This window comes from Pholis gunnellus (assembly GCF_910591455.1).
Source record: "Pholis gunnellus genome assembly, chromosome: 5".
NCBI lineage: Eukaryota > Metazoa > Chordata > Actinopteri > Perciformes > Pholidae > Pholis > Pholis gunnellus.
This window is the reverse complement of record NC_136531.1, coordinates 19602084-19625558: the sequence shown is the minus strand read 5'-3', so window position 1 is coordinate 19625558 and position 23475 is coordinate 19602084. Positions and strand designations below refer to the sequence as shown.

At 40.5% G+C, this 23475-nt stretch overlaps 1 protein-coding gene across 1 annotated transcript in view; it reads left to right on the top strand.

Annotated features, from left to right (window-relative positions):
• Window positions 1-23475, top strand: part of LOC306695696 (zeta-sarcoglycan-like) — a gene marked incomplete at both ends in the record, with an annotated part of 296154 nt that overhangs the window by 254286 nt on the left and 18393 nt on the right. The window contains one exon of the mRNA XM_079159002.1: window positions 2443-2515. Within this exon, the coding sequence (XP_079015128.1) occupies window positions 2443-2515 (73 nt within the window). The remainder of the gene's footprint in view (window positions 1-2442; window positions 2516-23475) is intronic.

Here is a 23475-nt window from a genome sequence, read left to right as displayed (position 1 = left end):
CACAGACAGACACACACACGCACACGTTGTAGGCTGTTAAACAGAGTGCTCCTGATTAGTGCAGCCAAACAAGACTTGGGTCAGCGAGCAGAGCAATTTTTGTGCTGAATCGAGAATAAAAAAAGGTTAGAACAAGTGAGAGATACAGTGGGAACTGAAAGAGGAAGAGAGGAAGAAAGCCAAAAAAAGAGACAGATACATGAGAGGTCTGAGCAAAGCCAGGTGAGCATAATTGCTGAGGAAAAAATAGACAAAGCAATTTAAGTCAAATGAAAGAAGTGAAGTTTTGGTGCACTATTAATATTTATTTTTCTCTCTCATTTGCTTATTATCTCTTGTTCAATTTGTGTGCATCAAAAGAAATGAGTCGTATATGTGTGCAGTTATGTGTGCCCATGTTTGAATACATCACTAGTTCTGTTATTTTATTTTCCAAGAACACACAAAAGCCAATTCAACTTATACAAATACAAAACACACACACACACACACAGGCCTGGTTAGATGTGTCCATTAGAGGCATTATGAAAGAATGTTGTCAACATCTAATGTTTGATTGAGGTCAAAGATAAGAAACTGAACATTGGGAACGCAATCATCAACACATCCATGCCGTTTTCAAAAGAATTGATGTTGCTATAACGAAACAAAATCCTCTTTACATCAGCATTAATTAGATCCACCGCACGGCTCTTATTTAAAAAGAAAATATGTCACTTTTACACGTGATTCGCCTGTTACTCCTGTAACACCAGGAGTAAATGCTAGTGGTCGAGTTTTCATTTAAGCAAAAGAACATATGGTAAGCTAAGTTACCATATGACCGGTCACAGACAAACAATGTAGCATTTTAAAGGCCTTTTTCCGGCTACATTAGATAACTTCAGCAAACTTCACATAGAACAATATTGGCAAAACTGCATCACCAATCTGTTTTAACTGGATATCCTCTGATCTAGCTCATCTAAAAAAAACTAAAACACAGCATGTTAGCGTGTCGTTCACAACCAAGCATGTTTGTAACCAGCACCAACAACGTGAGCTTCATTTTGCCTGTCTCCTCTCCGCTGCGCGTGTGGACACCCTAAAAGGTGGCGATGTCTAGAGGTGTTCGATCTTTAATCCTCGCTCGTCCCCAACTCTGGCTGCTTAAAGTAGAGATAGCGAGTTTATCGCTTTTGGGGATATTTTCATACAGCAAGGAGATAATGGAGCCATAGAATTAAAACTGATAGAGTTTGCACCGATACTGACGATCTCTATGTAAAGGCTGGTGATGGAAGCATTTTAATCGTTCACTTTCTAATATTGTCATATCTTACACCACTTACTCGTGATCTCCATTAGTCAAAATATGAATCCAGTGTGAATTGTGCTGGTTCTAAAGCACTGCTTCTGCTGTAAGACACTTCATGGGTGTGGTGTACTACGAAAGGTGCCACCTGTGACAACTCATAAGCATTCCATGTACACAGTGCTCAGGAAAGCATCTCAGACAATTGTAAATATAGACGAGAAACCAAAAGGAACGCAGTCAGGAGCTGCAACAAACACGGCCGGTGGTTGACAAAGTGAGAAACATCGTTGTAAAGATTAGCAATCCAACGAAGCAACACCCAAACCTTTAACTGCCACCGCTACAGTCGAAAGAACCGGGAGCTTGTTCTCTTCTCTTGTTTCCTTCTGCTGACACCCATTTGAGCAGTGTTCAGTGGGCCTCGGAATACACCTCAGAAAACTGCGTTTCAACTAATAACAGCAACAGTTACGTCCACGTTGTGGTCCTTTGGATGTACAACTGCACCGTTGATCCTGCCAATGAGCAAAGTTCTCTTGTGCAGTTTTACATTTTTTAGCAGTGCTGATGTTGTAACACACTTTCTTACGGTCTCAGCGGGAGCCATGACCAGCACTTCCCCCCCTAAGCATCTGTTCAGGGCTGCAGGCTAAAGCAGGGGTGCTTGCTGCACACGGGGGGTTAAGCACTGCATTATATCAGAGCCAACCTTTTTTTTACCAACGATTATATTCATACTGCATGCAACGGTTCTGCATTCGTAAAATGTGTCTTTGTGTGGGGGAATGTTATGCCACTTAGAAAAATCCTGTACAGAATCAGCAAAAAGTGATGATTGACTTGTAGTTCAAAGTGTCTTAATATACTTTGTTAAGGTTTGGGAAAGATTATGATTACTTTGAATGCTTAATTAAAGTCAACACTGTCTTCCAGTGAGAGACAGAACATAACCAGTGAATGTTTATATTGCGACTGAAATGTTCAAACATAATTTGTACAACACACAGAAGCATTGTGACATACATTTTTAAGTGTCCGCCTCTGCTCTAACAATAGACGTATGATGCAATGATGTGCAGGCGTTCACTCAGAAGATGGACGTGTTTTCTTTTCCTTCCTTTCATCCACTCTTACTCTTTCTACAGGGAATGAAGGTGTGGTGTTCAGCCATTCCGTAGAGACGTCACATGTAAGGGCAGAACCTTTCCAAGACCTAAAGTAAGTACTAAATTATTTTGTGGGTTTGCGTGTGTGTGTGTGTGTGTGTGTGTGAGTGGGCGTGTGTGCAGTCTGGCACATTGACTCACTTTACAAGTTCCCTTTGTTGTTAATATCTTAATTGTGGTAGAATATTTATAACGTGTGTGTTCTTATGAATAATTTCTGAGATAGTAACACCACAAATAACAATTTTTAGGGGAAACAAAAAGTAGGTTGTTGAGTAAAAAATGTGAACTGCTGAGTTAGCTCGCCAGTCCTGTGGTACAGTGTGCTAAAGATGTGTAATCAGCTCACTGCAGAAACGGGCATGCTGCTGATTGGCAGTCTGACAGGCCTGACAGAGGGAACAAAATACCTCTGGGCTTCAGTGTATAAGGGTCAGGCGTTAACCAAGTGGAGCCTTCCACTGATTTGCACCTGAACACATGTAGTGCTCGGTTTCTCCTGTTTACGAGAAGGGTTTATCGGCTTCTCAGCTTGTACTTGAATTCTATAAGACACAGTTTGCATCAGGCCAAGTTGCTTCAAACTGTTGTGAGCTAATGAGGGCAAGTCGTGTCCAAATGATAACTGATGGAACGTTTTTGTATCTATTTTCTTCAAACAAATTGGGTAGAAAAAAAGGAAGCTATGAAACAGAGTACTTGTGAGCACAGCAGCAGAGGCAGCCCCTCAATAACGAAACGCAGGCTCAGCTCAGTCTGATCTAAAGTTGCTTACAATTGCAATAGCTCAGACTGTTGGTTTTCCTGTAACTGCAATAGGATGTTTGTTCTCCACATCCCCTCTCCTGAAGTGTGTTCTGGGTGTCTGTCATGCATGTGTGGGGTTCCTTCATTACTAATGTCTCGGCTTCATTCAGGCATTGTCTGTTGACAGGGTTTAGCTGAAGTAGCTTTTGGCCAGGGAGGAAAACACAAACAGGGATGGAGGCAGAGAGGCAAAGCTGACAAGGTGACGGAGGAAACCAAGATGCATGGAATGCTGTGTACGAGAGAAAAGAGCGAAGAGAGGAGGAAGAGATATAATTGACTGGATAGAGGGAGAAGAAACAGGGCTGGAGTAGGGGTGATGAAGAGGACAATCAAAAGATAGAAGAAGAAAAAAGAAGACAGAGGGGCAGAGAAGGGTGACGGTGGGAAAGAGTTCAGGAGGAAGGGATGGAAGTTAGTGTATAGAAGAATAGATGAAATCGAACTGGCTCCCGCAGGGAGATTTAGTTGTAGCGGCAGCACATAATGGGATACAGAAAAATATGAAAGCATTTGTTCTGTGCAAAATAGCCACAGTTCCTACTTTTGTGGGGAAAATGGGGACATTTAAGATATTGAACCAAAGTAAAAAGGCCCACTTGTCAACTAAAGAAGTTGCATGGCTGGTTGCAAGTTGTAGGCTGATCACACCACATGACATTATCAATCTTTAAATGTGAGAAATTGAAAGACAGCGCTGGTTACCTGATACTCTTCTTGAGCATTTCATTTCTTGATTCAATCATGTAATCAGCTTGCATCAAGCTTGCTAGCTGCGCCATCAATGGCGGATCCCTCTCCAACACATTTACAGGCTTAACAGGGTCTGGAGTTGATTTTTTTCTTTTTCTTTTGTTGCATTGAATAAATGGCTTGCTCAAGTTGATACTTAATTTAAGCAAATGGTTGCTAGTTAGTACTGCCTGAACCGAATCTCCCTCCATTTGTGCCACTCTTTTAGTTTAAAAGTATTCCCACTACCTTCATTCTCATTGCCCGTGTTTAGCATGGCTCATTGAAGAGTCCAACAAGGGTATGGAAAGTAAGATCAAGGGGCGCCTCGTTCCCTCAGTGATCCTAGACTTGTAATTGCCCAATTCTGGGTTTAAATGCTGCATGGGGCATTTGTAAAATGTGTTTTTTCTTTTCCCCCAGTATTCCCCGTTCTCTTCTCACTATATTATTCAAAGCAATAACCTAAAAAGAAAAGAAAAATAGTGTTAAATAGATTCAGAAGGACTGAGACACATTCATATTATCGTGCACAGAGGTATGAGATGGTGGGACAGGGAGAGACAAAAGAATGGTTGAAAGTGAAGCAAATGGGAAGTAGAGGAAATAGGACCCCATACATGCTGAGGGATCAAAGGAGAGGAGAGGAGGAGGCGTCTTGAGTGAGATTAGTTGAAGGAAACCGAGAAGTGATAGAGGGAGGTGTGGAGTTAGGTGGGGATGGAAGGATACAGGGGGGGGAGGAGGAGCGAGAACATTGGGTCAGTGGACGGGTCAGTGCGGATAAGCAAGGCGAGGAAACCCGCGGTGAAAGGTAAGAAAAGAAAAAAGGGAAGCACTCCAGTGAGTGCACGACGACGGCTGTTTTCCTCATGTTTAAGACTGTTTTATATCAAACACTTCTGTGGAGTTACATAAAACTAATTATTGCTGTTAAAAAACACGTAATGTGCCTTGTAAATGTTATATTAACCATGCATGCGCACAAAAGTCATCCACATAAATGTGCAAACATGAAATAAATATACTGACACACCTAGAACGCATTAAGTACAACCCCACGCATTAAAGTGCACAGACACACGCAAGGAATTTATGGATTAAAACCTGCATTAAAACACAAATTGATGGCATGCATGACATGAGACCATCTATCGCCCCACACACAGCTTTGTCAGTGCAAGCGTATGAATACATCAAGAGCAGCAAGTGATATGCATAAAGTGAAACACACACACACACACACACACACACACACACACACACACACACATGCATATTGCACTGACCTCTCCTCTGCATCACCTGCTGCAGGGTTAATGAAAGCTACAGAAAAATAACACTGATAAAAAGGCGATTACATGCTTCAGGTACTTCCCCCTGTCTGTCGTCCGTCATTAGCTGTTAAATGGTAGGGAAAGAAACAACGGGCTGAAGCCTAGTCATTATCGTGAGGATTTTCTTTCAGTTTGAATATGAGGTTTATTAGATGTTTCACAACGCTGGTAGAGGTAGGATTAATACGGAAAACTTAAGTACAGGTTATCTTCTCTTTTCTTAATTCACAGGCACTTTATTCCCTTTCTGGGTGGAACGTTTTATCTTCCTGTCTGTCTCCTTTTTCTCGTGGTATCTTTGTCCTCATCTCCCCACTTCCTAGCTCTCTCTTGTTGACTAACTCTCTTATTCGCAGTCGCAATTTTGTCTTTGTCATTCTCATTCTGTCCTAGATCTTCCCCACATGTGCGTTTCTTCTCTCTGACTCCATCTCCCCATTCTTTTCCCTGTCTCGTTATGAAAAGTAGAGCGTTATGCAGTGAAGGTAAATGGGACATGTAATGAGCGGATTGAAGTCCATTTAAAGCTAATGATCTATCTTACAGTTTAACGTTGAGCAAGGGGAGAGAGGAAAAGAGAGAAACGGAAGAAAGATAGATGGCACGCACTTTACACGATGAAATTCAGGTCAAGATATTCAGATTGGATCAGACATTTAGTCACATGTGGGCGAACACGAACCAAGCAAGTTAAATGTGGGGAACGAACACTTGACAAAGTTGAAGAATCAAACTCCACAATCTTATAAAAATAACATGTGCACTACCGCATCATTTGTATTTGCGTTCCCTCTCAGCCGAAGTAGCTAAAGGCAGGCTTGAAGACGCTCAATGTGCCATTCACAGTGACCAGAGAGCGGTGCAGGAAGGATTTTTATCATCAAGCTCCAGGAGTCTTTCAGAAGCTAAAGAGACATGAATGCAGAACACGGAGCTAGAACCGGATATAGTAGCACAGAAACGACGTGTTCAGCAGCCTGCTTTCCAGAGAACACTCCCAGGAACGCTACGCCGTTCGTTTTCAAAGCCTTCAGTGTGATCGCCACTGAACGCCGTGTTCACACTCTTCAGCTTTTTTCAAACTGATTTTCCACTTTAAAGTGCACGTGGAGTGGCCGGGGGGCAGACAGAAAGCAGTCGCTTTGGAAAAAGTGTTGTGCCTGGCATCTTTTTAAGCAGCGCACCTCAACATCTCAGAGAATCCTTCATGGCAGTTTACTGACTGAATAACATGAAAAAAGGAAAGGGGATTGACAAAATATAGGCAGCCAACAACAGCAACAACAACAAACAGACTGAAAGTGGAGGAAGTAGCTGTAGAAAATTTGGCAGTAGATGTTTCTCTGACTGGAGCAGCTTTTGTAGTTGTTGGTACAGTTTACTGATAGAAGCAGCGATTCCAGCGACAAAACTGCTTTTCATTATCAGTACAAAATGTGGCTGAGGCAGCACTTTAACTACAGAAACCACAACTGCGGTGTGAATGCAGCCTTAGGTAGACAAGAAAAGTTGACAGTATTAACTAGACGTAAAAAGCAAAAATTGGAGACATATTGTCTCAGAAGATGATTTGTCATTTGCACTAATCAGGTCAGTTATGTTTTTATAATTTATCAATTATTACATTTCAAGGAGATTTACGGATGGAAACATCGTGACTTTTTTTACTTTTTGCGCTGCAGCTTTAATTAATGTTGCTTTCGGTTCAGAATTGGTTCAGAATTAAATGAGTCACCATTTACAATTTAGTGTAAGCAAAGTAATTACAGAAAATTAACTTCTTTACATTATATACATCCTGACATTTACCACATCAGTGTCGCCTGTAACTCGTTGTCAGTTAATGATACTGCACTTAGACAATGCAATAATGCAATGCAAACACAGTGCAATGCAAAGGGCATCGGCCATCAGTACACTGGTGAGGGAGAAAAACAAAAAACAAGAGGTTTAGTGTTGAAGGCTTTTCAGACACAAATACAAACTGTAGTAGTGTCTCCTCCTTTGAGGCAGGAATGAAAAACTTTCACTGTGCCATCACAGTTGTTCCGAACATGGCCTTAATCAAACCATAGCTCAGCCCTGAGTGATATATAAATCAAGACCAAAACCAGCTTTTAAACAACCGATTGAGCCATAAACGGCCCTTAAAACGCGTTGCCCGTTATCTTCGAGGTAGCGCATAACCTTTGATTGTTGAGTGTTTCCATTATTGCGTGTATTAACTGTGATTTGAGGCTCCACCTTCAGACTTTCTTTAATATTCATAGACTTAACTCAGAGAATAAACATTGATTGCTGTGGTTTTCTCACAATTCTTGTTTTGGAATACTTTCTTTTCTCTCTCCCTCTACAACGTTTGCTTTTTAACCACCTTTACTTTTCTGCGATGCAACTCATCCTTTACTGACAATATTTAAAGAATATAACACTGGCATTTCTTTTTTTGATACACCAAATATCTGTTGTTTAATTTAAACTTCTTCCCACCTCTCCCATGTCATTCATATTTTATGCTTTGCTTATAACATTTCACTTGGATGTGACTATTTCTATCGAGATGACAACATCAAACTTTTGTTTCATGCTGTTGTTCTTATCATTGTCGTTTTGGATGGAAGTCATTTTCTGTCCCCAAATTTTGAGACGAGAGAGAAGAGTCTCACACTGAAATACACTCGGGATGTCGAAAGAAAAGGTTTAAAAAAAATACAAGTTAGAATTTTGCCAAAATGAGTGACATGAGTTCTGAAATCACTCAATAAACACTGTAAGCGAGCTGCCAAAGGTATAGACAGAGATTGAAGTAAACAGGGAAGGACTTCAATCAGCCCATTAAAAAACTAACCACAGCTAAACGGACTGATGAGTGGCTGGAAAGCTAGATTGACAGTCAGACAGACAGACAGACAGCCTTGATGCAGCTCTAATCTGCATCCTTTTTCATTTTAATTCTGTTTTAGTTCTAGTTCCTAATCCCCAGGGTTCTGTTTTTATGCGCCTCTCTTTGTTGCTAAGCTCTGGTGTTTTGGTACTGCGTTCCCCAGCGGTCACTTGTCCATCAAGCAGCACAGTCAGCAATGACATATTTCTCTTTAGATTGTTTGCTGATGAAGTTTTAGGATCCGGAGATGTATTGGGAAGACCATAGTCTTCTGGGGCTTATATACACTGAACAAAAACATAAACACTTTTGCGATTATACATTTTTTATTATTTATTTTTGCATGATTCTTACACAAGTATTAATACACAAGTGTGCCTGAGTCTTTGGATTTATAGTATAGCATTTTTTGACAACAGTCCGTGACAGCTTCGCAGTGGCAGCACCACTGCAAAACACAGCAAGGAAGAGCACTACTTTGACGGAGACACGGAAATCAATTAACTGACCCAAAAAGTTTGAGGAGTCTCAAACTGCAGCATCAACATTGGGTTACCTTAGGTCTCCAACTTCATCTGATGCTTGGCTCCACAGCAGATAGATACAAGCTGCTGTGCAGTCAATATCTCCCTAGTTTCTTTTCACTCTTTCATCCTCTTATCCCTCCCTCGGTGCCTCCTTCCCCTCTCTCCAAGTCCTGGGGTTATAAGGAGGCTCCCTAGGGAGAGTTAGCCCTAACACAGGCAAGGGCATCGGAGAAGGATTTGTGCTCTGTGCCCCCTCCCCCTGACACTCCCTCACTCTATTTCCATGTATCCATCTATCCTTCAGTCTGAAAAAAGTTAAAGAGGACTGCAGAGCAACTGGAAGCCCTTTCAGACTCAGGGGCATGGGAACGGATTTTATTTAGAAAAGGACTGAATATTGTAGGGCAAAAGTTTGAAAAGGGACCTCGGGACAATCATTTCCTCAGATACAGTGCCCGATATAAAATGTTTCTTAGTACAAGAAAGTCACCACTATTTTTCACACAAAAGATAATCATTTAAACACAGTGCAACGTGTATATATATATATATATATATCTGTGACAATAGTTACTGTATTGTAACACTAGTTCCATAAGCACAAGAAAAGGTGAATTGGCCTGTTATTTGAATCTGCTCCCTAACATTCTCAAATGTTTCATGGATTTCAGCAAATTCATGAACATCGCAAACCTCTTTTAGTTTTATTCAGTGGTGAAATGTAAGAGTTTTTAATTTCTACCACTAGATCAACCCCTGTAACTGGCTGGGGAGAACTGCTTTATCCATCTATTCTTTCCCAAGTGGAAAACCCCACAACACAAAGCAATTTATAACACTGGGAATGTGTTTGACCCTCCCTCCCCTCAACAACTACTCCCTCAGGGTACTACTCTTAATGAGAATGTGTTTTTCTTTCACTTTTTCACTGGGTTTCTTGTACACTCATAGCTTCTATTCTTTTTATCTCAAGAAGCTTAGCATTGTGAGATCAAACCGTCACACAGTCAAAGGAGAATGTGTTCTCTGTCCTTGTGTTCTCTGTCCTTGCGTCTTTCCCTCTACAGTATTTTTCTGTCCAAATTAAAACAGATCCCATGGTGAGGTCATCCCCTGGAAGAAGCTTTGATGGAGTCAGTTGGTCTGTCTTTGTCCCTTTCTTCTGTCCTTCTCTTGTCTAATTCAGTGGTTGGGATCCTCAGTCCTGCTGGTGTGTCTTGGGCTGGTAATTACTGTTAATTGAATTCACCTGGTGTCCCAGGTGTAAAACAGCAGCTGATTGAAGAGCAACGATGATAGCCAGCAGGGCTCATTGTCGTATACACACAGAGAGGGAGATCCATGCTTTAAACTAAATGAAGGGCGTCCTGCTTTGCCCTTGTTTCTGTCATTCATCTCTCCATCCCAGCGAGTAAAAGACTGATCTCTATGCGTAGATTAAAGCAGAGAGAACTTTGTTTCATTCATTACCTCCATCGTACTTTATATTGCCTTCTTCGTCCTAACCTGCTATTTGATGAATGCGCAGCTGTAGTTTTCGGATTCAAAGGTCGTATTGTATTGTATGTATTTCTGTAATAGGTCTCTAAATGACTAAAGTGCTAATGTGACTTAATGGTTCTGGGTTCCCACGAGTTCTTGCAATTTTACCCAATTACAGACAACAATTTTGTGAGTCCTTGAAGTAGGGATTGGGAAAATGATTCACTCCGTGGCCTCCGTTTTCCTCTCCTCCCCACCTGCACATCCAACAGTTCACTCAAATTCTAATGAACTGATGTTTCATAGCATTTCTGCTCAGCTATATAACAGTGGATACAGACAGGAAACGTAGAAAAATATGTATTCTAAGCACATGGCGCGCTCATTATCTTGAATATTTGAGTGGCCCAAAGTCAAGAGGTTTAACAAAAGATCCACACTGCCATGGACCTAAACATTAGAGAAGTATACTTCACATTAATGTTTTGATTGAGGTTACAATCCACCAATGCCTAAAAGAAACAATGTCATCAATTAGGCCCACTTCTCACAACAATTTTTGAAGTCGTATCAGAGCAGAGTTTTTTCTGTGAAGCAGCCAAATGGATGGGGCATGGTGTGGGAAGGCAAAGTACACCACCTAATTAGCTTCTAAAAACCCAAAGAGTAAACCCGCTCCTAGCTGTTTTTTGATTAAAAAGTGGGGGTTTGTCTCAAAGTATTGGAAATCATTAAAATTTTGAAGGAGCCACATTCTCTTTGAACTGTGCCTTTGGGAAAAGTTTCTCTTCCCACCAGAGTTCCCATTAAACAAAAGCAGATCTCTTGCATTATGTTTATTGCACAATGCCTGTTTTTTTTATACGTAGGGTCAACTTGATACAGGATCGATTGCAAGTTTGGCAGAAAAACAACAACAACTTTGTTTTCATCTTTTGTCTCTCTCCTCTTCATTCCTTTCATGTTTTCGACAGTGATCACTGCAAAGGCAGCGCTGCCTTTGTAATTCAGAGGGTACTATTTATCTCTTACGATGCTGTTCCTTACAAAACCGCAAGATTCACTATCTACTCAATATATTTACAACTTTACTATCAAATATAAGATTTGTCACCAGTCAGGTGAACCAAAACCACATCCAAACTCCTTAAAAAAAGCACAGTAACTTTCCTACAATTTGCTGTCCTGCGATTGGATTTTGGATGCATCTAATACCTCCCGTTTCCTTGGTACAACAAGGACAAGCAGCCCTGCCCTGCTCTGTTCTGTCTCATATTGATTAGAGACACAGGGAAATCATTGAGAACAAAGAGGGAGAGGGAAGGCAAGCGAGTAACAAGCAAGCTCGGTTATGGGAACGATCCATAATGTATCTGAATTTCGGTGTGTTTTTGTGTATTTGTTAGATTGCCATGTTCTACTCATTAAAGTAGTACTTTTGCTCAGATGTCGACATTTGGAAATAGGTGTCCTAGATTTTAGGGGGAACAGCTGGTCAGGATGTTCTTTTTCCCTTTCTTGTCGGTTACTGCGCAACATCCTAATTTGAAATTTATATTTTATATAATAATACTTTGCCGTACATAATTGGGGTACAAGTTAATGAATCCATTTCAACTGAGGTTAAAATATACTTGATAATGTGATGTTTACAGAGGCTGCAGATATTCATTTCCCTGTAATGTCTGTATGAGACGATTGGGTCAAACAATCACAGGACTTGCACACAGGAGACTGCTGTTCGTGTCCCGTGTAAAACCAAGTTGATTTTGACTTGTAGACTTATCTTACCTTACTTTTGTTACGCAACTTACTTAACTAGCAAACCTTCTGTGAGTTGTGTGACAAACGTACTTCTTTTATGAAACAAATATATGTATTTCAACCCAATCTGTTCCCAAGCCTAACCAAGTACTTTTGTTGCCCAGACCTTACCAAGTCAACTTAAAAACATTGTGATTCAATGTTGGAAGTATACTTTCAAACGACAATATGCATGTAGAGAGTGTAAACATGACACATCCAAAACTGATTCTACAGGGGTACCTAGAGCATCATAGTTTGAAGCTTAGGGCCACTGATCAGTATTGTATTTGATGAGTTGGGAGTGAGAACATGCTGAGATGTTAAATATTTTCACTAATGATCGTAACAAATCTTTGCAAGGAGTTTTCTTTGAAACATTGCAAGGAAGAAACTAATGGTATCTCAGAGAAAGCACACAGAAGGAGCATCAGAAAACAAATGATTATCTTGTGATGTACAAGTTACTTTTAGCAATTAGGTTAAGCATCACTACACAACACAGCTATAACGTTCTATAGTTCAGTTTCGGTTTGTGAGCCAAAGGAAGAAAAAGATGAAGCCACAGATTGTTAATGTGGTAAGATGAAGAGGCATAGAAGAATTTGTACAACTGCACAAACCTCAGACTTCCAACAGTAACGGGGTTTTTCCTTCATGGACCTGTTCTATGGGCTTGCCAACCCTGTCTCCTGGAAATCAATTTACGCACTGCTAATTTGTTTGACCAAATTACGTTTTTAGGGAAACAGAATTGTTAACTGTATTATGTTCAGTGGCAGCATATTTTTCTGCCTTTTAGTACAGCAAGCAAGTCCTAGGTCGATGGCCTGGATCGATGGTAGGGCGGGACTTTGAAGCTGGAGATTGGGATTCACACCTTCAGTCCCTCCTGAGCTATGTTTAAAGCAGGGTCGGTTAGGGAATGGGAAGAGATAGACTTTGGTTAAACGCTTCTAAAATAAACACATCCCGTCTTGTGCTTTCTAAGTAACTGTTACTTTGTCTTTATTTGAATAAAACCACAATCTTGCCCTAAATTTCACCAAGTGCTAAGTTGTCAAACATCCACTGCAAAGGGAATGTTTACCGACAATGCTTGCTGTAAACATGTGCAGCGCTCACCACGTTACTGTTGATGTCTCCTTTCCAATGTAACAAAGTGCTCCCACAAGTCATTGTATGATTAGAGGGATTCTTTAATTAGCACACAGAGCTTTGGAATGACGCCTCAGTAAACTGTATACATTGTTGTTCTGTCATTGTTTGTCTTTGTTGATTGTTGTTTATCTTTATTAGTTATTGTTTATCAACTGCTGTTTATCATTGGATGCTTTTGTACACATCTTGAGGGGAAATATGTGAAAACAACAACACCCAGTTAATATTCAACATTCTCGACATATTGCCACGCATCTGTTCCTTGTGTAAATATAAGCACGCGTGTGTGTGTGTGTGTGTGTGTGTGTGTGTGTGTGTGTGTGTGTGTGTGTGTGTGTGTGTGTGTGAATGTGAATTCAGCTGTTGGGTGTTGCTGAGTGTGGGTTGCAAAGATAGACGGCTGTTAATATCAGATTTCGCGATAGAGCCAATTGTTCCACTGCGGGTAAAGACTATTACAAATGGCTACAGGCTGTTTTGGCGAGACACTGAAATCACAGCAGATAAATAACATTAGAGAACAAAGGAATCACACACTCACGGATTTTCAAACACCTTGTGTGCACACATAGACATGCTCCCAGTCCAAACCCAGCAACAGCAAACTGTATTGTGGCAGACATTTATGAGAATATGTGACTTAACGGCAGGAAAGTAAAAACAAACAATGAGAATTTGCTTATCAGACTTATCAAGACCATTTTACAACTTTCATTTCTCTAATATTTTGAAAATGGCTTTGTATGAAATCTGCAAAACAGAAAACACAGGAGTTGTACTCTTTTTTTTATGTCCCTGTGTGACAACGTTATGTCATTTGTCACGTGACGCTATGGCACATGACCATTATGATCATTACGCTGAGTCACATAACATTACGTCTGTAGCTTACGCTACACCATTGAAGTGACACCAGGGGCTCCTGCCCCAGCAACAAAATATGAAATATGAATAGGGATGAGATCATGTTGAGTGATGAGTAGAGTATGTAAGATCTGGTAGTATCACAACAGTTAGTTTTGTTAATGGAAAAAGTAGCCACACAAGTTGAATAAAAGAAAACGGTTTTCTGTATCACCTTTTAATTATTGTGACTTTTTGTGAAAAAGCATATTTGAGTTGAGCTAGATGAAACGATGCGCCTGGAGCTGATTTTAAACCATTGTTTTGGAAACCCCTGCAGCTTAATATTTAATAACTCACCTTGTCAAAGGTCATGTTTTTGTAGTGATTAGAGTACACAGGTGGAGAATGGAGAGAGCTAACAAATTACTCTAGTCAAATATGGCATTGAATGAGGAGAGACTGAAAAGAAGTGGGGTTTGAAAAAGAATACTAAAAGGAGAGAGGGAGATAAAAAGAGAGAGAAAAATCGGGCTCAGCCAGAATCCAGCCAGGAGGTGAGGGAAGAGGAGGAGGAATGGGAGGCACACTGATAGGACGACCGTAGGAGGGCAGGCAATGAGGCCAAGAAATAGAGAGAAGCATAGAGATAATCTTGTTCCTCATGTTTGTCTCTGCTTAGGTTTTCTTTCCCCACTCTGATCACACTCTCTTTCTGTTGCGTCATTATTCCTCTTTCCTTTCTTGTCTGTGTCCACTAGGGGGAGGGTGTGAACTATATTATCTATCTTTGGATCTGCTGTGCCTTTTTGGTTCCCTCTCTTTTCTTCCTCCTCTCCCGTGGGCTGACTTCTGGAGAGAGGAAGGAATCCCCTCCTGAAACATTTACTGTACATACTGTCGTGGCAATTTTGTAATCCCAGTCTGACCAGACATCTCTACAGTAATGTCACACTGCCAATGCTCAGATCTTGGTGCACAGGACAAGCAGTAGGTTGAAAAGTGCTCCCCGATGGGAAGCTGTTTTCTCCTCTGTCATCCCTGCTTGCTTTTCTTTCAGTTAGTAATTTGCATGTCGTTGTTTAGAAGACAAAGGGGCTCATTGGCCTTCTGATCATCTTCTGATGACATCCAGGTGGGCAACAATGCCTTAGTTTATGCAATCCGGATCAAATTAATTCAGACAAAGGTAACACTGTACTGGAGTCAGCATGATGAAACACATGGGGAGGTCATCATAATTATAATGCGCAAGATCAGAGGAATTTACCTTACCGTCCCCCCCCCTTTTGATTCTGCTTAATCAATCATAAAAGTAAACACTCAGCGGGTGTGTCAAGATTGTAACAGAAGTGAGAAAAAGGACAGTTTATGATCAGAGGGGAAACAACGTATGTTCCCATACAAATCAGGGTCTGTTGTGACGATCTCACCAACCAGCATGTTTAGACAAAAGACTGTTCTCATCGGTTGCTCAAAAGCTCTCATTTATTTCCCTTCTTTCAAAGTAATAACTGAGGGAGCGGCCTCCCCTCTGTCTGTAGGCAGAGCAGGGCCACTTGAACCTCCGTCTCGAGTGGTAGCACCCTTCTGTAATGGCTGGTTTGAGGTTATGCAGCGGGCCCTTCGTTGGCTGTGGAAGTGCAGCTTTCACCTGTGTGTGTGTTTGTGTGTGTGTGTGTGTGTGTGTGTGTGGATAGAGCTCAACATTCTGGTTCAGTGCACATAGTACATCTACGGTCTGTGTAGATGGTCTGTTTGGATCTGGTAATCCCAGTGTAGCTGTAGTAGTCATCCTCGGCTTTAGTCGAGTGAATGCTGTGTCATTGTCTTTTGTCCATGTCGGATTGTCAGTTGGTCTCAGTCCATGAACATGCTCGATAGACAATAGTGAAGGGCCGGTGAATTCTTTCTCTGACCCTCTACTATAATGACTTCCCATTGTCAGAATCACAGGCGTCAACTACATGGTCTTTTCTTGATTTCTCTCAAACTTAGCCTGCATGGTTGTAAAATCTGAGATGATACTACAACAACTGCAGCCCCTCCTTGTGAGGCTATATCGGGCAGTTTGCTGTCAATTGAGCGCGTCTCATCTGGTGTCCAGGCTCTGCAGACATCACCTCTACTCCTTCTGCTCTTGGATTAGGCACCTTAATCATTGGGAGAGCGTGGATTGTGCCATGATCTTGTTTTCCAGGAGATTGGGCCGAATGAGGCAGCCTCAGGACTCAGCACGTCTTGTTTGGAGGGGGAGGCTGCACTCTGGTGATATGAAGTTGGAGCGAAGGCAGTGTGTTACATGATTATAGAGTGCATGGTCAGAGGAATTACTCTACAGTATATGTTTCATGAATGTGGTTTCTTCCTCTCCTTTATTATGTTTTACAAGTATTCATTTCTTCATCTGTGTATCACACAAATCTATCTTTGATAAAGTTTGATTAAAACCTAAAAGAAGGATGCTTCTTTCCACTGATATGCACCACAAAGCTCAGAAATGTTTGAAAGACGTAGAAGTTTCTGGAAACACGCTCACTAATTATATTTAGGCCTGTATTCACTTGCCCTAAACAAATCGCAGATTTGTTCATTTGCATGCTCAACCGACACTTATACACGGTCAAACAATTAAAGTGGCAATCCTATTTGAAATAAGACCAATGATAAGTGATAATGTACTGCTTTAAGCAATGAAAAATGTTTTATTTTTTATTTTTTTCATTCTAAATTTGAACAGACTAACTGGCTGTAAAATGAGTTACAGTTTAATGTATTAAAGGGCATAATTCATGAAAAAAGGGCCTGGCAAGAAGTATTCTCTATACTTTGGTTACAAATAAAAAAAGAAAATACTCATAAAATACCTTAACCTGGACTGAATGCAAAATACATTACATTTACTCAATGTATTTCAGTTTATGCTTCCTATTGTTGATTTATGCTTCATGATGGGTTTTTTGCAGCTTATTTCATATCCTCAGTCCAAAATGCAGCGGAGGCAGTGGTTTCTATACATTAAAGTGGAACAGTGAGGTGAGGTCCCTTTCCCAGGGGCACTTCATCAGTTTTTATGGGAGCGGAGAGATATTCACAATCTCATTTCCCAACATATGTTCTTCCATCTGTATTACCAAAAATGGCAACTGCTAAAGTTGCACACTTGCATATACGCCTCTAAACTGCAAATCTCCGTGCAAGGACACAGTGTCTTCTTATTTTTTATCTGTTGTGTTAATCCCAGCATGTTCTGCTGTGCCAATTACTTATCGAATCATCTGTAGTGCTCTGTATTTGTGATATTCTTATCTATATCCTTCTCTGTGCTGCTGCAAATACCCATCTTCCCCACAGGAATCATTAATGTTTCATCCAATCTTTAGAAAAATACAAGATAACACCATTTGCAAGGCATATTAAATAACAAGGAGAGCAATGCAGTTGCTACAGATGTCATTAATGCAGCGGGGTCCCGTTGCTGCCTCTTAAAAAGATATGTCTTTCCAACGTCACACTGAGCCTCAAGTCTGCCAACGTGATTGATCGCTCGGCAAGCAATTGAAATTGTTCAAAAGCGGACTTTTGAGCTTGCTGAGTAGCATTTCTACCAAATGAATATCTTTACGTCTGACTTCTTGCACCTGAAAAGGGTTAGTTTTTCAGCCTCTGCTCCTCATCACATCATTAAAAAAGCGATGTTGCATTACACGAGGCGGGAGCTGCAGATGGGTAAAAACAACGCACGCACTACACAGACTAAATGCTCTGTGGTCTTTGTATCGTCTTTGTGAGGAAGCTCTAATGTTTCTCTGCTCAGATGTGTTTTCTGTCAGGCAGCTTTTTGGAATACTGAGACAATGCTAATGAAGCAAAGCATAGACTGCCCCGCTGTTTTTCTGACCTCGAATCTACAATTGGGAGTAAAGCAAGTACACATATACCTTTCTCCGTTTGCCTGTATTTGTTCATGTGAACTTTTTTTTTGTTTGTTTTGGTGTCCTTTATCTTTCCTGTTTGTCACAAAAATAGTGATTTATGGAGGTGTTCTAGTTTGTTTTTTGTTTTTTTTCTATTGTTCCAACCATTTACATTCCAGACATTTTAAATGACATACTGACTATAGATGGAAATCATGAGGTAATAATTAGTCAGTCAGAAGTGACACTATCAAACCTCGTCAAGGCTTCAAGTGATGTATCCTTGAAATAATAAGATGCAGATAACAGAACACGTTGGTTATTTTGTAACGAGATAATGCTGGTCTGATGAAGGTGTACCATGTTTTCACCGAATTCAGACACAATATTGTGAACTTTCACATGTGTTCCTCCAGTTTCTAGCAAAACGAAGTCAATGAACAATGAATGAAATGGCTGCAGTTGCGGAGGGGTGAAGCTAGTCTTTCGCTACTGATTAAATTATCAGCTTGGCGCCCCATCGGATGCAGAAAGGCATGAAATTGCTTGACATTTTTTTCTCCTTACGCACTCTGCCGTTAGCCATTTCCTCAGCTACATTTCACAGCGAGGAGGATAGCGAGAGCTTCTGAAAGTCATTTTGGAGTAACTCAGGCATTTGTCAAGCAGCGCGTTGTGTAAAGGTGAACAGATGTACGGGATGTTGAATGTCGTGGCAAGACACAAACACACAAATTGTTGAGAAGTTTGTGATAAAGTGACTGCAGATGAACATATATTACTACTCCTACTACTATTTATTTATATTCAAGGTCAAATCCTTATATGCAACAAGCATTTACACACACACACACACACACACACAGATATTACACACTGATTTAAATTCAACCAACCAGAGTTGCTGAGGTACAACATTTACGTAGTCTTCGATGATCATAACCTCATCGTTAACACCAAACTTCTGTCTCTTGCTCTTTCTAGCACACACACACACACACACACACACCATAACACACACACACACACACACACACACACACACACACACACACACAAATTCTTTCCAGAAAGGCAAACCTCTAATGTACCTTGACTCTCTCCTGTCTCACCTCAGTAACTCAGTCGGGACTTTTATAACTTTTTAAAACAGCCCAAGGCTTTCTCTTTTCAGTTTTATTTTATTTATTTTATTTTTTTACACCTGCAGGATTCATAGGGTGATTTAAACATGTCCCGCACCACTCCCCCCCCCCCCCCCCCCCCCCCCCCCCACCCCACCCCACCCAGATGCAGTCTCACTGCAAAATGTCTTCTGTCTTGATTTAACTCTTTAAAAGTCAAAGACTGTCGCTTTTCCTGTCGTTAGCCCTGTTTCAATGCATCACTCAGCACCACTTTTTAGAATTTAAAAAGTTTTCAAAGAGCTCATGGATGGGTGTTTGACGGTGGCACCGGGGGCACTGAGGCAGGTGACGGAGCATTTAGCGTGAAAAGGTTAAAGGTTTGCGTCCCAAATGGCAAGGTGGCGATAAGGTGGTGTGGCTTCCAGTGGTTCTGAAGAGGAAAAGGGCAGGATGAATGTCAGCCAAGTCTTCTGGGAAATATAAATCACAGTAAAAAGCCCGGATTTCAACATTTCCAGGTAGACCTTTTGCACAACTTCCCATATACACCCTAACAGCTTCCAGAGGATGCATGGATGTGTTGGACCCAGTGATCCTGGGGGTTTGTGCAGATTACCACCTATACATTACACAAGATAAATGATCTGCCATGCTTCACATTAAGGCAATGACTGTACACAAAATCATCAGCTTCTCAAAATTACACAGTTGGGCCTCACTTCAGCAAACTGAAAGTGAAGAATGAGGATACTTTTGAGATAAGGAGTTGTAAGAAAAATATAAACTACATGAAATACCTCATCCACTTCTAAGCTGACTTTGAAAACACAAGGAGCAAGCTGATGTTTTGGCCATATATGGTATTTATTTAAAATGTCACAAGCCACGATTCTATAAAATGATGCTTGGCCTTTGCAGCCAAAATGCCACATCGAGAGCTGGAAAAAAAAAGATTTTAAATACAAAGCAATGTTTGCAAAAGGTTCCTCCTGATTTTTGTAACAGAATTTGAGTTATGAGTGTCCAGGATGTGATAAAAGTAACTCAAAAGGACTGTGATTTAGTATGCAGTGGGAAAAGCACAAGTGTAAATAATGAAATGAATGAGGGCTGAATTCCATTTAGCTGCCTTGCTCACAGGGTCCTGCTATTTGCATGCTGGCTCACTGTTACTGCTCTCTGAAATCCTTGAATATAACGGAGCCATTGTTATTGTTATTACTGTCACCTGTGCTTTTCCTGCTATAGTACAAGACAATATGTTGGCTGGAAAAAGGCAGTTTCGCATAAGCAGAAGTTAATGGATTTTTTTTTTCAGCAACCTTTAGATAAATGCATAGTCAACAAATATTATTCATACTGAGGCAGGAGTGACAAAAATGAAATAGGTTTAGATGAGACTTCAGGGCCAAGTATTTGTCAATTGAACACTTTTATTATACAAACTGACCCCAGAAGCCCCGTTCAGAGTTGCAAACCCTGTCATGCCTGGAAGGCAAGACACAAATTTAGTCTTTAAACATAATGGAAATTAGTAATACATTCAGTGAATACAGTAGGCAGTAGCAGTTATGACAACAGATTCATATCTGATGATTATTAGACAATCTATTTTTTTAAATGTGCAGGAATTTGTCTCCTCTCTTCGTCTTTTCTGTCTTCTGTCTTTCATTTTGAAGATCATAAGCCCTCCTCTTCTTTCTCTGTTTTTCCCTAGAAATGAATTGAGATAAAAAACATTTAATGTTGATGTATTTCTGCCCTGCTTATCTTGTCAGGTTGGACAAATATGTTGTTGTATAAAATGGCCTTGTCGTAACTGAAGGTCAAAACAGATCTATGAGCGAGGGGGGGGGGGGGGGGAGAGAGAGAGAGAGAGAGAGAGAGAGAGAGAGAGAGAGAGAGAGAGAGAGAGAGAGAGAGAGTGAGTAAGAATTGGAAGCAGAGACGGAGGGAAGACATTTTTCTCTAATAATAATGAATTGCAAAGATAACAGCTCAGCTGCAGACTCCTGCTATCTTGCACCATGAGAAACACACAACCACACAGAGGCCTGACCAGAAACGTTATGTGGCTGTGTGTGTGTAAATATATGTATTTATCACTGTCTCTGTGTGTCTTACAAAGACTGTACACATTAAACTGAGCATTTGCATCTGTAAAACAGAACTTCATGGGTTTTACTTTAGTTGATGGTCACAAAATATGGTCCTCAGTTCATTGCCATGAAAGTGGGAGATACGGACATTTTTCTGTGTGTGAGTGTGTTTGTGAAAGTCTAGTAGGACAAAGAGTCCGCTGGGGTTCCACTTTGAGCTAAATGCTAATTTCAACATGCTAACCTGCTCAAAATGACAATTGTATAATACTGATAGTAAGCAAGTGTTATGTTCACAGTGTTCACCATCTTAGTTTAACCTGTTAGTATGCTAAAGTTTGTCACTAAGCGCTTAAGACAAAGTACAGCTGGGCCTGATGGGAATGTCATTTAGTTCTGTAAGTATTTGATGAACCAAAGTATAGGACAAATTGAATTTTGAGCAAATGATGGCACTAAATTTAAAGTAGGGAGATCACCAAAGTCATTACAATTAATCATGAGGGGGACATGGATGTCTCCACCCAATTTCATGGCAAACAAATCAATAGTTGTAGAGACATTTCGCTTGAAACCACACGTGCTTGAAACGTGTTTCAAATTAATTTCTGTGCAAAATCGTTGTTGAGATAATTAAGTCTGGACCAAAGTGGTGGACAGACCAACTGACCAGCATTGACATATCTTACTTATCTACTTATTCTTAGCCATGTTAGTGGCAAGTATATTATTAAAGAGGCATTTATCTAAAAAATATATACACTTCAACCAGAGTTGAGATCTAAAGCAACTTTTGCTTGTACTGACAAGACAAGAGTCCACAGCCAGACCAGCAGCTCTGTGAGGCTGCACTTAGACACAAAGGTGCTTTGCTATTTTAAGCATGGCAACATGCTCACATCAATAATGCTAACATACTGATTTTTAGTAGGTAATGTTTACCAGTCATTGCCTTAGTTGAGCGTGTTGGCGTCTTAACATTTGCTATTCATAATTAAACCCAAATCAAACTAATTACAGCTGAGGATACCCATTGCTTCTCAAAACATTTTTAAGACATTATTGTCCTGAAATTCCTAACTTAACAAGTAATTCTGAGGCCCATAGGTATTCTCTTATACCTCAAGTACACGAGCAACAGACACATTTATAAATTAAGAACATCATCGTTCACAGAACAGTAATAAAGTACACAGCATTAACAGCATTAACGCTGGCCTCCAGACTATCATCTAACACATACGTTATCCAAAGTTAATCAAGTTGAAACCTCAAACCCAATTTTTCAGCTGTTAATCGATGTTCATGGCAATTTTATTATGAAACCTATTCATCCTGGTCATGCTCGATGCATCACACAGCAGCTTTTTTCTTGGGTTTTCTGTTGCCAACTATACTGACAGTGACGGAATTGATTTCTTCTCGCGGTTAGGAATTGAAGACATTATCATACAAGTTACAGAATCCCCCAATCGGACACTTACATTTCCCTCCTGCTCCTCATTACATTTCTCCACGAGTGCATTGACTGTATATGAGAAGTGTCAACCATTGGTTTGTGGACTGCCATTTTTGCCGTCACCATCTTGGTTTTTGGCAAACAGGAGTGACTTGAGAGGGTGGGGCTAAATACAAACAAACGCTGAGTAAGACATTTTTAGGCGACCCAAATGTTACAATTAACTTTCGTGAACTAAGAACACTCTGTGAAAATGTTAAATAAAAACTCGCAGACTAGACAACTCTGTCCAGACCTGTTAGCCCCGCCCTAAAGCGTACCCTGCTTTATGGTCTGTTTGACTCTAAATGGGACCATAATGTACTAAATGGGCATCAAGCTGTATTGAAGAAGACTTGAAACTAGTGATTAAGACCATAAACTCATGTTTACAATGTTTACTGAGGTAATAAATCAAGTGAGAAGTAGGGTAGTTTACTCATAGACTTCTTTACAAACAGAGAGAGGAGTCACTCCATTATGCCCATTAGAAAGAAATCACTTTTCAGAACCAGAGGTTGTCACCTGCTGCGTGCCTCTTTAAGCCAAATTAAAAATAAATGTAAAAAGTCTGTGGCGGTCAAACTGTGTAACTACAAAGTTAGCATCATGTAGATATGAGTTTTCCACCCGACAAATGTGCAGATATGCTATGGGCAAATAAAAAATGGGAAGAAACGCAGGTCAGAAAAGTAATAAATGGCACGTGAAGGACAGATGAGTTTAAACAATGGTGAAAGAAGACAGGAAGTGTGATGTTGAGATGGAGAGAGAGGGACAATAGACATAGAGTGA